At 45.0% G+C, this 16,712-nt stretch overlaps 1 protein-coding gene across 3 annotated transcripts in view; it reads left to right on the forward strand.

Moving 5' to 3' along the window:
• Window positions 1-16,214, forward strand: part of FAM107B (family with sequence similarity 107 member B) — a 218,527-nt gene extending 202,313 nt beyond the window's left edge. For all 3 annotated transcript variants that reach the window (XM_029238242.1, XM_029238243.1, XM_029238244.1), the window contains 3 exons: window positions 3,634-3,817; window positions 12,101-12,251; window positions 13,222-16,214. In XM_029238242.1, coding sequence (XP_029094075.1) covers window positions 3,634-3,817; window positions 12,101-12,251; window positions 13,222-13,338 — 452 coding nt within the window. In that variant the 3' untranslated portion in view covers window positions 13,339-16,214. The remainder of the gene's footprint in view (window positions 1-3,633; window positions 3,818-12,100; window positions 12,252-13,221) is intronic.
• Window positions 16,215-16,712: the final 498 nt, after the last annotated feature.

Raw genomic sequence — 16,712 nt, forward strand, 5'->3', positions numbered from 1 at the left:
TTCAGCCTGTTCTTACAACAACACTCATTTTAGAAGGTGGGAGAACCGAGGGGCAGACATCTTAAGCTTTGTCCAAGGTCTCAAGCCAGGTTTGCTTCTCCTGTACTGAGCTGGCCTTCATTTTCCTTCATTGACTTAACAGTTAAAAAAAATTACTTTATGAATCAGTTACTGGGCCAGGGCGTGTATATGACCAGAGTGTCTTCATGTTACTTTCTGGAAGAATGTTTCGTAGCAATAATAACATCCAGTTACAAAGTGCTTTTACTCCCAGACATATTTCTGTCTCCTCCTCCCCTTCGGGCTGTGGATGCTCGCTGCTCGGAGTCCTTTCAGGCTTCACTTGCTGCTCTGGACTCCAAACAGCCCAGGGCTTCCCTGTCCTGCTAGTTATTCGTGGGCTCTGTTCCTTCATTTAAGGACTGACTGTTCATTGACTCAGTCCAAGGGGTCTGAGGAATATGAACGTAAACCAGATGCGGTCTTTGCAGTGAAGAGATGATACGATTTATGTACATTTTGCTGCAACACAAGGTGGAGGCTGGTGAGTACTAGGAAAAGGGGGCAAAGAGAGCCCCATAGTTGTCTAGAGGTCAGAGAATTGCACCTGGGGAGTTGGGCGGGGGGCTTCGTGGAAGATCTAACATTTGTCTGGACCTGAAGGTGTGAGTGAGATTTGGCTTTGTGGTCCAGGGTTGGGTAGGGAGCGGATCAGCGGCCCTGCCAGAGGGCACGGTGCAGGTGCAGGATGCTGGTGGGGAAGGCAGGGACTTTTCAACACACGGGGAGCCGTGAGTGTTCACTTTCCTTTCGTCGAGGACAGGATCTGTGAGCTGGGAGGGTTCCCTGACAATCAGAGCTGTGTTTCCCAGCCTTGGGAGCCATGGGGAAGGTAGTTGGCGGAGCGGAGAAAGTCGAACAAGGAGGTCAGTTAGATGCTTATTGCCATGTCGTGGCTCCAGGGTGGAAAGTTGCTGAAAAGGAACCAGACTCCAGATTGTTCTCCGGCCACCACCACTGCCAGGGGTGCTCAGGGACGCACAGTGTGGCTCCCAGCCAGTTCACCCTCCTTCTCGTAAGTGACCTTTCCCAGACCCCAGTGTGGTCCACTCTGCGGGGGCCACAAGGTCTCCCTTAGCCTGGTTTGCAGTCACGCTTGAGGTCTACACGCCTGATTCAGGCCGGGACTCCGTTTCCCGTCTCCACTTAGAAGAAGGGCAAACCAGGGAGAAAGAAGGAAGATGTTGGGGGCTTCAGTAACAGCAGATCCCCTCCAGCTGCTGCCCAGTTACCGCGTCACCACTCAGGCGTCCAGCGACATCTCCCACCCAACACGTCCTAAAGGGAGCTGCTGACCTCACTCCCATCTGCTGTCCGCACGGCCTCCACCACGACCGCTCTGTCCTGTTGCTCAGGCCAGGCCCCTTCGAGACATCCTCGGCCCTTCTGTGTCTCATACCTCGTGTGCAGTCCTTTAGGGGAGTCCTGAGGCCCGGGATGAAACGGCATCTGTCTGGTCCAGACCATCTGGGTCCCCTGACACTCACCTCCCGGCGGCGTCTTTCCTTGGCCGCCTTGGTCTGTCCTACACTCAGCAGCTAGAGTCATTGTCTGGATGCATGAGTTAGAGCTCGTCACTTCCCTGCCCAGAGCCCTGCATGGCTCCCGGCTGTCACTCGGGGCAAAGGCCAGAGCCCTGACACTGGCCTTCAAGTTCCCGCATCGTATATATCGCCTTCACCCCACCCCTGCGTCCCCACTGGTCCCTCTCCATCCCCACCCTCGCTGGTGTCTGTCCTCCCTCAGACCCATCAGGCATGCTCCTGACTCCTGTCTCATTCCGGTGTCTGGAATACTCTTCTCCCCACCCCTGCTGACACCTTGACCTCAGGAGGGCAGGAATCTGTTTGCATTTGATGTCCCGGAGATTATCCCTGGTTTAGGGCAGAGAAATCAGTCCTTTTATGGAAGCATATGGGCCTTCTTGTCTACTGATTAACTAGGATGAAACTGCTCTTGGCTTTTCAACAAAATCAAGACTGCCTACAAGTGTGTTTGGTGCCTCTCCAGTCTCCACCAAGGAGCACATTCTCCTCGGGGCGAGTTCATGGTCAGGCTGCTGGGATGGGGTCACTAACCTATCACTGTCGAGGTTTGTGAGTTTCCATTTGGGGGAGGGCTGCAGGCATGCTTGTTTTTAAAAGGTCAGTGCAGGTAGCATTTAAAGAATGTTTGGTGTAATTTGTTAGATATATATATTATTGCTCATTAATTTTGAGCCTTAATCATGTGTTTATACCTAAAATATATAAACAAATGAGGCAGCTACAAGTTTTCTGTTTTAGTTGATTTATTTATTCTTTGGGCTTTTGTCCTCTTTATTTTCACGTTGATTTTCAAAAGATTTTTCTTTCTTTTTTTTTTTTTTTGGCGGTACGTGGGCCTCTCACTGCTGCGGCCTCTCCCACTGTGGAGCACAGGCTCCAGACGCGCAGGCCCCGCGGCTATGGCTCACGGGCCCAGCTGCTCCGTGGCACGTGGGATCCTCCCGGACCGGGGCACGAACCCGCGTCCCCTGCAACGGCAGGCGGACTCTCAACCACTGCGCCACTAGGGAAGCCCTCTTTTTTTTTTTTTTTTTTTAACTAATTTTATTGGAATATGGTTGCTTTACAATGTTCCATTAGCCTCCACTGCACAACAAAATGAATCAACCATACACATACAGATATTCCCTCCCTTTTGGACTTCCCTCCCATTTAGGGTTACCACAGTGCATTAAGTAGAATTCCCTGTGCTTTGCAGTATGTTCCCATCAATTGTCTATTTTATAAAAAATGCTATAGATGACCTTATTTCCAAAGTGGAAATAGAGACACAGACGTACAGAACAAAAGATTTTTCTATAAAAATAGCATCATAGGGGCTTCCCTGGTGGTGCAGTGGTTGAGAGTCCGCCTGCCGATGCAGGGGACACGGGTTTGTGCCCCGGTCCGGGAAGATCCCACATGCCGCGGAGCGGCTGGGCCCGTGAGCCATGGCCGCTGAGCCTGCGCGTCCGGAGCCTGTGCTCCGCAACGGGAGAGGCCACAACAGTGAGAGGCCCGCGTACCGCAAAAAAAATAAATAAATAACTCGTCCAGGTTAATTTTACCAGTAGTGTAAATCTCAAACTAAACAAAAATAAAAATAAAAATAAAAGGAACACATTCCGATCTTAAAACCCATGTTCTGTATAACAAATTATGATGCTATTTTTTATTTTATTTTATTTTTTGCGGTACGCAGGCCTCTCACTGTTGCGGCCTCTCCCGTTGCGGAGCACAGGCTCCAGACGTGCAGGCTCAGAGGCCATGGCTCACGGGCCCAGCCGCTCCACGGCATGTGGGATCTTCCCGGACCGGGGCACAAACCCGTGTCCCCTGCATCGGCAGGCGGACTCTCAACCACTGCGCCACCAGGGAAGCCCTGCCCCCATCTCTTTGACAGAGCTTCAGAGTTTTCAATGAAGTGGAGAAGGGGCCCCGTGGAGGATGCGGTGTCAGCTGCTGGACCAGCCCGGCTGTCCTGGGCCTCGGCCTCTGTGCAGATGTCTGAGCAGAGACCACAGTGAATTTCATCTTTCTGTTTCAGACAGCCCGCTGGAGGATTCTGACCTGAAGGACACGTATCTCATCCCGAGAAACATCATGGCTGAGCCAGACTATATAGACGATGACAATCCTGAACTAATTAGGCCTCAGAAACTAGTCAATCCTGTCAAAACATCCCGGAACCATCAAGACCTTCACAGAGAACTTCTTATGAATCAAAAAAGGTAAGATGCTTTCTTGAGCGGAGTTTTCCTTAGGGGACTTTTAAGGTAACTAGATTTAAGTTTAGTTACGTTTACGAAGGCTTCGAAGAGTTGTTTGTTTCTTGACCATATTTAACACTTCCTATTCCTTTCGCATCCTTGAGTCAGGGCATCCATGATGTAAAGCCGTCTGCAGGCTCAGCTGCCGGCCCCAGGGTCTCTCGGAGTTCTGTGGTCCTGGGTCCCCTTCTCAAGTGGATGCGTAGTTTAGAATTTGTACAGAAGGGGCTGGATTAAGGATAAAAGAGGGTGTCCTGCGTCGAAGAGGAATACATTATTGCTTAGATTTGTAAAAATTCTGAATTTTCCCCATATATCTGGGGAAATGTGAGAACAGATACCGCCCACTTCAGCATTCGTAGAGTGGCAGGGAGAAGTCTCTAGAACCACATCAGACTTAACAGTAGATAAGGACCCCCTTTCTTGTGTTTTCATTTGTTTGTTTTTAGGTAGCATTTTAAATGATTACTATCATTTTTATTATTATTAATTTTTTTTTGGAGAGGAGCAAAACATTTACCTTCAGTCTTCTTTGTAAACCATTTGTTAGTTCCATCTGTGCCATATGTAATTTGGGGCATTGGGTTCAGTATACTCTGCTTTTTTTAATTTTGAGAGTTTATTTTATTGAAGTCTAGTTGATTTACAGTGTTGTGTTAATTTCTGCTGTACAGCAAAGCGATTCAGTTATACATATATATATTCTTCTTCATATTCTTTTCCATCATGGTTTATCACAGCATACTGAATATAGTTCTCTGTGCTATACAGTAGGACCTCGTTGTTCATGCATTCTGTATATAATAATTTGAATCTGCTAATCCCAAACTCCCCATCCATCCTTCCCTTACCCACCCCCCTTGGCAACCGCAAGTCCTCTTTATGTCTGTGAGTCTGTTTCATAGATAAGTTCATTTGTGTTGTATTTTAGATTACACATATGAATGATATCATATGGTATTTGTCTGTCTTTTTCTGATTTTGGTTAGTATGATAATCTCGAGGTCCATCCGTTTTGCAGCAAATGGCGCTATTTCATTCTTCTTTATGGCTGGAACTCTGCGTTTTAAGTGATTATGGGCAGGGCTGCTGGACTGGGAGAGCTGAGGATGAAAAGTTGCTTTATTTATTAGGACACAGGGTTACTAGAAGATCTGTTAAGCTTCATTTAGAACCGTTTTCAGATCTTCATAGTAAAACTGTTTGCTGATCTGAGTTGTGGAACTGTGGATCACTTTTTGCTAAGCCTTGGTGAAAAGGTAGCTGCTGCCCACTGCACTGAAAGATGTGCAGACCAAGCTCAGCACTGGGGTAACGTTTTGGAAGAAGGGCCTAATTAAGAATAAAAATGAAACATTTTAAAAAGGGATGAGGGGGCATTTTTATGGCAGTTCTCCGTTGGAGAGTACCTCTGCCAGAACTCATATCTTCTGTCCCAGGAACTCTTTGTAACTACGTGTCTCCCTCCAGATGTGGGAATGTGACTTACTTTCTGTCCCCAGCACACTAGCATGCTGTCTGAATAACGCTTATTCAGTAGAATGTGAGTTTGATCCCTTTTGAATAAGTCCTTAGCTTCTACCTGTCTTTGTCGCATAAAAACAACAAAACCCCCAAGGATTTGGTATCATCACGCCCATAGCAAAACAAGACTGTATACGTTCCTAAACAGGCCAGAGAATTTGGAGGCCGTCCTACCTGGGAAACCATATCTGCATTTTGGTGGGAAGATGGAAAGTTGAATATCCTCTAAAAGAGGGTAGCCGAATGGTTTCCTAAACCAAATAATTTTCTGATTGTCTTTACCTCTTGGATCTCAGTCTCCTTGCCTGTCAGATAAGAGTAGGAGACTTAGTTAATGTCTAAGGATCATTCTAGTTCAAACTGCTGTTGGGTTTTTTTTTTTTTCTATTCTGTCTATGAAAAGGCTCCACGTCAGAATAGAGACAACGGTAAAGCAAAGTTGGTGGAATAGTTGTTCTCTGAATTAGAGGCTGTAGGCTGTTCTGCAGAAATGTAGTTAGTAGCCTGGGTCTGTCTGTGTAAAACATTACATTCAGTTTGTGCAACTGAATCTGTTGCCAAATTTCCTGGAGTAGGCACATTCTGTGAAAATGGACCTCATTCCTGTTGGCCTTTCTGTCACCTGTTCTGTCTTTTCCTTGTTTGCACAGCTGACTCCTTAGCCAGTCCCAGCTCAGCTAATTTTGGAGAATGCTCGTGTTCACTCGAGCACCGTGGTATAGAGAGGACCTGGGCTTTGAGGTCAGGGAGAAATGGTATGAATCCTGTTTTGCCGTTGAACTTGACCTACCTTTTATGATCCTGGATAGGGTCTTCCTTCCTGAGATGTGTTTCTTCATCTCTAAAGTAGAGGATAAAAATATCTTTCTTATAAAAAATGAAAGTAAATGAGAGCATGTTTAAATACCTGTTAAAACACCTGGCATATAATAAGTGCTCATTTAGTCCCATCCATCTTCCCCCTTAGTATGTAGCATCATCTGAAATTTCTTGTTGCTTTTTCCCCTTTTTTCTCTGAAAAGTTCTGGTCTGGTTGTAGAAGTACATTTTAAAAAAAAATAAAACAAAAATTAAAGGGAGGTTTCAAAATCAAACGAATATATCTTATCCTATGCCTTCCGGTTTTTTCAAGGTAAAATCTTAGTTTGGTAGGATCCTCTTATTAGGAATACAGCTGGTTTTAGAGTGAAAACTTCTCAAGCAGTTTCTTCTCTTTTATTCATATTCTATCATGCATGCTTTTTAGAGACTGTGGGGTTTTTATTTCTGTTTTAGGGCCAAATAATAGAAAGTATCACATCAATAATATATATATATTTGGTTAAAGGATAGTCATAGTTGCTTACTGGTTTGTACCATAATGAACCTCTGTTTACTTGTCTGCGGTTTGTAAAGGGCCTTCCCATATTTTATCCAGTGATCTTTCCAGCAACCCAGCGTGTGTTGTCTTGAGGTTGTTCTCATTCGACATGTGAGTGAGAGGAAACTCAAGAGTCATTGGCTGAAGAGTCTTTTCAATTTCACATGATAGTTTTATTGGAATAAAAAAAAGGGTAGAAATCAACATAGAAGTACAGGCAGCTTAAATTAAAGACAGCGATGAATCAAATTTAATAACCATATAAATGAGAAGAAGGGGCAGGGGTAGGAGAGGGAGAGAGAACTGAGATGAACACGAAACAGGCTCTGTGGAGCTTTTGCTCTGCGTGGCCACAGTTTCACTCGAAGACCTGTCGCAGTCCAAAGAGGTGCCTTGTTTAGGAGAGCATATCCTCATAGGTATTCTAACGCCGTATCCTGCACTCTTTCAGGTATATCATTCTGCTCCTCTATTTGCTGTCTTTCGGACCCAGTTAAGTTTCAGGTTAAAAGTCTTTAAAATGTGATCTGGTCACAGTTTACCACCAAGTCTGACGATTAAGACCCTGTGTCAGGTTCTCAGATTCTTTGTTCCTATAACAAGGCAGATTGCAAGAGGCATTATTTTTGGTAGTTGAAACATCAGTGTTCAAGAGGTCTTAAAAAATGAGAATATTTCCAATATAATTTAGAGAGAATCTGTCTTCCCTAAAAAGAGTACTTCTGGGGCAAACATAGAATACCCGGCTACTCTACATCCCTACCAGTGGCTCTTTGGCTTGTACACTTCAGTCGACAGTTTCTAGGTCCCTGTGTTTTTGGTCACTCTTCAGCTGGTGTGCTTTGTTAGACAAATAGTTAGATCCTCAGTAAATGCTATTGCCGTGCAACGTGGAAAAAAAATATGGGAAGTTGAGGTCGAAATATTTACATTTGAATCCACGCCGGTTGAAATGGCTCAGTCATAAACGTGGAGCAGGGCAGGCCAAACCAGGAGATTCCAAGATTCAAGATCAAGGGCCTGAAAGTCAAAGGCAACCCTTCCCCTCCCCGCTACAGAAAAATATTAGGCCAGGAGGTGTGTGGCTGGGTGGGCAGGGGAGGGGAGCGTGTCATGTTAGAGTTGGCGCCAGACCTGCCCCTGCCTCCATGCTGACCTGGCTCTGGAGGCGTTCTCCCGTTTACGGGTTCAAATGTGGCCGGTGTGGAGGCGGAGTGGCGTGAACATAGACCGGTCCAGTCGGGCCCTGAATGTGTTCAGTGGTTTATATGAAGTGTGAAACGAACCTTTAAACGTCGTCTGTACGTTTTCATCAGTGGTGGTGGGAGTACAAATTGTTGCGGCCTATTTGGAAAGCAGTTTCACAGTCCACATCCAAATCCAAAATGTGCAGACGCTTAGCCAGCAATTCTGCTTCTATGAATATAGCCAGCAGAAATGCTTGGATAGGAGAGATATAAACGGACAAGGAAGCTCCCCGCCTCATTGCGTTCAATGGGGAACAATTGGAAACAACCTAAATGTCTCGCATTATGGACATGGCGAAATTTGGGCACTTCTGTACTCTGATAAGGGTCTAGAGAATGTGGGGCACACTCTAAACAGTGAGTGATCTGTGGGTGCAGGAATGGGTAGCAGTCCATGGGTGCAGGGCCTCTACCGTGTACAATTTTCCGGGCCACCATTCACCTAGATTACAGTACAAGTGGTGCACCCCGTAGATGTCTAACAGGGAGAGTCTAGGTGTGCTTTCACTTTTTTTTTTTTTTTTGGGGGGGCACGCGGGCCTCTCACTGTTGTGGCCTCTCCCGTTGCGGAGCAGAGGCTCTGGACGCGCAGGCTCAGCGGCCATGGCTCACGGGCCCAGCCGCTCGACGGCATGTGGGATCCTCCCAGACCGGGGCACGAACCCGTGTCCCCTGCATCGGCAGGCCGACTCTCAACCACTGCGCCACCAGGGAAGCCCTGCTTTCACTTTTTATCTTGCATGTATGTATATAACACCTAACCTTTTTTTTTTTTTTTTTTTCCAAAGAGCACATATTAATTTTAAAAATCGGCTTGGTCCGCTGTGATAGTCACGAGAAGCAGTTCGGGAATAACTGTTGGTCTTGGGTGGTACCAAGCCCCCAGGTCGTAAGCAGTTGTCAATCATAAAGGGATTGAAAGTTCTTGTTAATTGAATTGATTGAAGAGAATCAACGTTGTCATGCAGAGACTGATACTGTAATTTTTATGAAATTTGGAGCTTATTTCTGTCTTGCTATCTCTGCAGCCTGATCTAGTTTTAGACTCAGAGAATCACATAGGCAGTGCTTGACTTTTTCCATTCAGCATAGAAAGTTAAGTGAGCTGCTTGATAAAATATTAACGAAATTTGTATGACTTCTTGACTGTTATAAGTGCAGGACATTTATCATATATGCACCATTTTCCTGAGTTTTGTGTTACTAAATATTTTATCTTACTGCACCACTGTGTAAAATCTTTGAACAGAAAACGCATACCATATATTAGTTAAACCCATTCACGTGTTGTGATAGAATGCCAGTTTAACGCGTCATACATCAGAGTTTGTTCAACAGCTTTTGCGTAAGCCAGAAGCACTTAATAACGGTTGAAGTTAATTTCACCAGTGAATTATAGTTTGAAATTTAAATTATGCAGGTAGCTAAATTCTTAATCCTAAAATTTAAATCCCTTAACTCTGTCTGTACTGTCATCCTGAGACTTTTTAATAGTCATGAAACTGCGTGGGTCTTTACTCAGATTATTTACAAACATTTTCCGGTGCTCAATGACACTTAAGTCTATTGGAGTGAAGTACCATAAGCAACTTTTCTTATTACACTGAGTAAGACTTAATTTCCAGAATAGTCTGTCTATACTTCTGTCCTCCTCATACAATCTTAATAACTGTGAAATAAGTTGTAAATCGCAAAAATAACTCATCTCTTTTATTTCACTGGAAATATGGCTGAACTTAATATTTCTTTCTGTTTTTTTTCTTTTTAATCTATCTATTTATTTATTTATGGCTGCGTTGGGTCTTCATTGCTGCGCGAGGGCTTTCTCTAGTTGTGGCGAGCGGGAGCCACTCTCGTTGCGGTGCACGGGCTTCTCATCGCAGTGGCTTCTCTTGTTGCGGAGCATGGGCTCTAGGCACGCGGGCTTCAGTAGCTGTGGCACGTGGGCTCAGTAGTTGTGGCTCACGGGCTCTAGAGCGCAGGCTCAGTAGTTGTGGCGTGCAGGCTCAATAGTTGTGGCTCGCGGGCTTCAGTAGTTGTGGCTTGCAGGCTCTAGAGAACGGGCTCAGTAGTTGTGGCACACGGGCTTAGTTGCTCCGCGGCATGTGGGATATTCCCGGACCAGGGCTCAAACCCGTGTCCCCTGCATTGGCAGGCGGATTCTTAGCCACTGGGCCACCAGGAAAATCCCTCTTTCTGTTTTTTTAAAACCGAAAGTTCTACTAATGAAAATTGGGAAAGGGAAGACATGTTATTTTAACTCTGTGTCCTTTATCTTCAGTGATGGAATCCACTGACGGTTACTCTGTAAACAGCAACTTTGCAAAATCATTTATTATGATCTTAAAAAGAGGTAGAGAGGAGAGATGCCAGAATTTTAAAAAATCACCACTAGATAGATGTGGAAGTGTGACACCGAGGATTATTTTACAGATGTGATAGGGTGAACTTGAAAGAGATTGAGGCAAGGGTGTTGAGATCCTTAGAGCCAGAGCACGTTTCGGAAATCCTTTCAGTTAACGGCAACTTGTGACTCCTAGTTGATTAGTCGCATTAGCTGATGGAAGTAGAGCGGAGAAGAGCCACGGAGGTCGACGGGCCTGATCTACAGACTCCCAGGTGTCATTAGCAAGGTCAGCAGGCGTGTGGGGAGGCGCACAGGCCACCTCGGTGGCACCGGTTTCCCGCAGCCCAGAAAAGCACCCGTGCCGGTTGGGGCCACGTGTGCATGTGTGGACGCGTGTGATGGCATTGTCACTCACCCCCTGGGCTGCTTGGCACTGATAGCGTTCTTCCTGTTCTGTGGCTTGTTTCTTTTTTTTTTGTGGTACGCGGGCCTCTCACTGTTGTGGCCTCTCCCGTTGCGGAGCACAGGCTCCGGACGCGCAGGCTCAGCGGCCATGGCTCATGGGCCCAGCCTCTCCGCGGCGTGTGGGATCTTCCCGGACCGGGGCACGAACCCGTGTCCCCTGCATCGGCAGGCGGACTCGCAACCACTGCGCCACCAGGGAAGCCCTTTGTGTATTTTTTTTGTTTGTTTCTTTTTTATTGTCAAAGTTAATAACGAGTTGAGATGACTCAGGGGCTAGTGGAGACTGGCTCGTGAGAGAGAGGATGGTGAAGAGGGGGAGCCCGGACTAGAGAAATCCTGAGGAATTGGCCGAGGACATGGACCAGGCAAGTCCCAGCTGACCGTTAACATAGAAATTCCACCTGCGAAAATGCCAGTGAACGTCGTCCTTCTCCTGATGTGCCTCAGACATTTCAGATGAGGGTTGCTAGGGAATGGCCCGAGTTTGGGTTTTGTTTCGCCCCATTTGAAGAGATGGCAGCCTGATTGATCTCTCCCCAATGTCGAGGTCCCCTGAAGCCTGACTTCCATGTGTTGTCAGCAGTTGAAATGGTTCCAGAGCACTGGGCTGGGATGCGGGATCCAGGTTCTCCAGGGCCATGCCCCCAGCCATGATGGAACCTTGGACGTGCCTTTTAGATGTGCAAGAATCCTCTCCCAAGTCTGAAACGTGAAGGGTTGGAAGAGGTTTCTGGGCCATTTGGTTGTTGAAGTTTCTGTGCTAGCTTCTCTCGAGGCTGCATTTAGTACTTGGGGTCAGGGGCTCGAGCCTGGGAAGCTTCAACATCTTCCTCTCCATGGTGGGTGACCGTCCCACCCACCAAATGAGCATGCTGTTTCCCACCTTCCCCACCCAAACCTCCTGCACTAACCTCCCTTGCATGACCTAGCGTCTGGCATATGGTAGGCGCTCAGAGCGATTTTATCGAGCGATGGGTCTTGCTTACTGTTGGAAGGTGCTCTTGCCCTTTCTTTCATGCTCATGGATTTCTGAGGCTCCCAGTGTCGACTGTTAGCTGGTGGTAGGCATCACAGTCACTAGACCCCTCTTCTGTGGTTGACGCCTAAAATTTCTATTCATGAAAGATGCATCCACTAGATTAAAACTTTTAAATGTTGTTAATGCTTTACATATTTTTTAATTAAAAAAGTTTATTTTTACTAGTTTTAATTAAAAAACATTTCTTTGAAGTGTAGTTGATTTACAGTGCTGCATGCATTTCAGGTGTACAGCAAAGTGATTTGTTAATGCTTTTTCGCAGGGGACTTGCCCCTCAGAATAAGCCAGAGCTACAGAAAGTGATGGAAAAGAGAAAACGGGATCAAGTAATAAAGCAGAAGGAAGAGGAGGCACAAAAGAAGAAATCTGACTTGGAAATAGAACTATTCAAACGACAGCAGAAGTTGGAGCAGGTAGGGGTGATTGGGGTGAAAGGTGTTTTTTTGGTTGTTGTCGATAAGGGGCACAATAAATTGATCTGGTACGTTTGTATCGCAATATGATTGCCATCGTAGTGCTCACTCACACCTCTGTCGCATCATATAATTATCATTTCTTCTATTGGTGTGGACAGTTAAGTTCTAGTCTCTTAGCAACTTTCACGTTTATAATCGTTTTGTTGTCGATAATCCCCGTACTGTGTACTAGGTCTCCAGGACTTACTTCTCTGCTAGTTGCGAGTACGTACCCTTAAATAGCATCTTTCACATTCCCCTAGCTAGTCACCATTTTACCCTCTGCTTTTACGATTTCACTGTTGTTAGGTTACACATGTGAGAGAGATCATACAGTACTTGTCTTTCTCTGACTTATCTTGTCCTGAGAAATAAAGGGTGCTGGAACAAGCAGAATTTCCCAGACACGTCGGATGTAAATGTTTTTATACCATGAAAGGAAAAGCTGAGACAGGTGTCCGCAGATGGACTAAAATACACTCAAGATAAAGGGAAGGATTCTGTTGAGGACCTAGAAGGGATTAGGAGGCAAAGCCAAAACCAGGGAATATCACAGAATGCACAGCCCCGGTGCTGGGAGCTCAAGCACTTGAGTGAAGTTCAGCTTCACTTAAGACTGTGGAGCAAGTACGTGTTGCCCTCAGGTCCTGTTTTAAGTCTTAGCCTTAATCTTTAGGCTCTCGTCATCCCTCGGTATTTCAGCAACAACCAGTCAGCTGCTGCTCCTGTGCAGAATTCTTACCCCAGCACCTAGATCCAGCCACATATGTAAAGATATAAATATATTTAAGGCGGAGACCAGGAGAAACGTCCTTCCGTTGGGAAATGAAGTTGTTAGGGACTTTGGAAAGAGGAACAGTGTTTTTGGAAAGCCTCTCCGTTTGTAAATAATTTGTAAATAATTTTCCTGTTTCTGAATTCTGTTTAGCTTGAACTTGAGAAGCAGAAATTGCGAGAAGAGCAAGAAAATGCCCCAGAGTTTGTGAAGGTTAAAGGCAATCTCAGAAGAACAGGCCAAGAAGTGGCGCAAGCCCAGGAGTCGTAGGTCCAGGCTGCAGAGACCGCGCACCAGCCCAGCGCACACAAAAAGTGTGTGCAGGGGCCTCCCCAGTACTTAACCTCAGGGCCAAAGCCCCTGGAGAGAATCCCAGCCAGCAGAGAACTGTTACTTTGAAAAGAGTTTGGGTTTGGTTTTCCTACCATCCGGGTTGGATCGGTTACACCTGTGACTGTTGCAGTTCCTATTCGCCAAATGAAGGACGTTGCCCAGCACTTAAGTTGGGATAATGGACCTGTGCGTTCAAAGACTTAAAAAATAACAACAACAAGAAAAGAGGAAGAGGACACTGGCATAAATTCCTGGGAGTTGCACCACTTGGCTTTTCTTTCAAGCCAAGTTTAGTGGGGCACAGAGCCTTTTTTCTTTTCAAATGTAAAGAAAATGTGTTTCGTTCTTCCTTTAGTTACCCATTCAGTAATTTAGATCGCGCAGAAATGCGTTTGATCTGTTATATCCACTGTTTGTAAATTCTGTTTTCTTGTCTATTTACACTTTCACCCACGTTAGGCTTAACACCAGAGAATGTTACTATTCATGTTGAACACAGTTCTTACCTTTGTCGGCATTAAGATTCAGAAATAGAGTGAGGAACTTTAAAAATACGGGAACAAAGAGATACATAAACAAGACTACGTAAACGTCTGTCTTGATCTTATTTCCGTTCCTGTTGGTTCCCTGATGCTTCACGGTGACCTTCTACTTCAGGGAAGGTCCATCATATAAATCCATGTCTTGCTTTGATAACTGTTAGGGGGTTGGTTTTATTTTGTTTTGTTGTTAAGTTTCTTGCTCAGCCACGCCTTTTATGTGAAATAATCTCCCACTCCTTCGAGGAATAAAAACTAGTCCGTATAACCCAACCTCAGTGTCAAAAGTAGAGGGTCCAAATCTTTTGGTTTCTCCTGAGAGCAGTATGGGGAAAGCTCCCGTGTGGAGCTGTGAAGGAAGAGTTCTCTGGGTATTTTAATGTGAATCAAATGTAGATTGGTCTCAGGGAGGCCCATTTGGAAGATATATAGCATTTATACATTTTTAATATTATTTGAATCCAACCTTTGAAATTTTCTGATTAATGATCACCTAGCTCTTTGCCCTTTTTTCTTGTGAAGAAAGGCTAGTTCACCACTGCCTTAGTGATGGTGATGCGTTGGTAAGGATGATGTTGTGACTACTGTTGATCTCTCAGGAACAGCTGAGGGGAAGGGGAGGCTGCTCAGTTGGTGCTCTCCAGCTGGCATGCTGTACTCCACGTGTGAACCCTGCGTTACCAACTACAGCCAGATTCTTAACGCAAAATCCCTTTTCTATTGCCAGGATGGGCAGGGGAACGTTCTGCTTGGGGTGGTCTAGAAGAATTTGTGTGGATTCAGTATGTTCTTTGTATAAACGGTTCAGCCGGTAATTCCTACATTGAAGGCTCTTTTTTTTTTTTTTTTTGCGGTACGCGGGCCTCTCACTGCTGTGGCCTCTCCTATTGCGGAGCACAGGCTCTGGACACGCATGCTCAGTGGCCATGGCTCATGGGCCCAGCCGCTCCGCGGCATGTGGGATCTTCCCGGACTGGTGCACGAACCCGCATCCCCTGCATTGGCAGGCGGACTCTCAACCACTGCGCCACCAGGGAAGCCCCGAAGGCTCTTCTTATAATTTCTTTCAAGAGTCATAGAAAGCTGGATCCCGAGCTTTTGAATCCTTAACAAGCCTAAGTAGAAAGTAGCTTTCTATGGGAATTCTGTAGTTTTCATGGTTGGTGATTAGGCTCCTGTTCACCCCTAATGTGGACAGGACAAAAGTAAATGCATAGATAATATACTGCTAGTCATAGAACATGTTGATTACACCTGAAATGGATTATTTCTCTCATCAGCAAGTAGTATTTGAATAAAATATGAGGTGCTTAAGGTACAATGTTGCTCTATCATAATTTACTTTTGAAGGATGGAATGGTAACTGTTTTTTTCCATCCTTCTTCCTTTTCAGAGAGGAAAGAGCATTAACCGATCATCTTGAAAGTACGTTTCTGATTGTACGTTGACTACAGTTCTGCCCCTGTGCATGTGGACTAGTGATGCCATTTGTAAAATGAAGATTCAGGAGTAGCTCATAGCCTTGAATCCAACCGGATATGTAAGATCTTTAGATTCTGTATCCTTGAAGCAATTCTGCCACTTGATAAAATTCTCAAGGGCCCTAACAGGCTCCTTTAGAAAGACCAATTCTGTTCCTAGAATTTACCTAGAATGCATTCTTCACTGGGAAAAAATAAATTCCAAGAGCGTTTCCCTCCCAGTCTCACTCACAAATCTGCAAAATTATTAGTGGTTAGTAGTCCAAGGTTTGGCCAAAAGAAGACTTGTAAATAGTGTCAGGTGATGTCTCCTCACTAAACAGTGGAATGTACAGATAGAAAAGCTCTTTGAAATTGCCAGGTCAGCTCAGCTTATAAGCCTGAGTTTAAAAAGGCGTCATTCTCCCTCCACACTTTAATACTGTACAGTCCAAACCCCTAGGACTCATGAACATCCAAGCAGTTTTGTGCTTTGAGCCAATTTTTGAGAAAAATGGCTCCGTTTTTCCACTCTGCGGTTTTCTTAAAATAGCTCAGTGTTTTCTAGTCTCCGAGTAGTGTTGCTTTCTAAGCTATCACAGTTGACTTTATTCTTCTACTCTGAAAAATTCTGACTTGTTTGAGTGTATATAATATATATAAAGGGAGCCTTAATGGATTTGTTTTCATAATTTAATATTTTTTGTATTTGCTCTTGTATAATTGTTTTTAATGGAAAGTATTACAGAATTGAGGGTGGAATTCTTAGAACCAAAGTTATTCTTAATAAAAATCACCACACGCTTGGACCATGCATCCATGTTTGGCTGATGTGTTTAAGACGGTTGTGTGGAATTGGAGGGGAGTGGGTGCTGTGTTCAATTCAAGGATTAGAAGGTGGTTCGAGGGTTTCCCTCTTATGGCCTTCCCCCCAAATCAGTTATGTCCTCTTGCCTTGTGTCAGTCAAGGCTGGTGATTTATTCTGTCAAGCAAATTCATGCTAAGGTATTATGCTACACCTTGCTTAGAATATATGGTATTTTAGCAACAGCCATCCGTTCTACAGATCAAAGTATTCTGAATTTTAGGTAGCTTGGTAGGACAGTGGGAGATATATTTTGGGAAGGGCTGTTTTTTAGTGCTTGTGAGCACATATGACATGTCATAAGTATGACCGTGAGATTATTTTGCTTATTCAGCTAAATTAATTTCATCCTCAAAGAAGTCACTTTGGGAAGCTGTACACATGATGCATTATACTGTTGGTAGAAATAGCTTGGAGAGTGAAGTTTCTATACTTTGTCCGTATTT

This window comes from Monodon monoceros, unplaced genomic scaffold (genome assembly GCF_005190385.1).
Source record: "Monodon monoceros isolate NGI ecotype Baffin Bay Population unplaced genomic scaffold, NGI_Narwhal_1 Super_Scaffold_21, whole genome shotgun sequence".
Lineage (NCBI taxonomy): Eukaryota > Metazoa > Chordata > Mammalia > Artiodactyla > Monodontidae > Monodon > Monodon monoceros.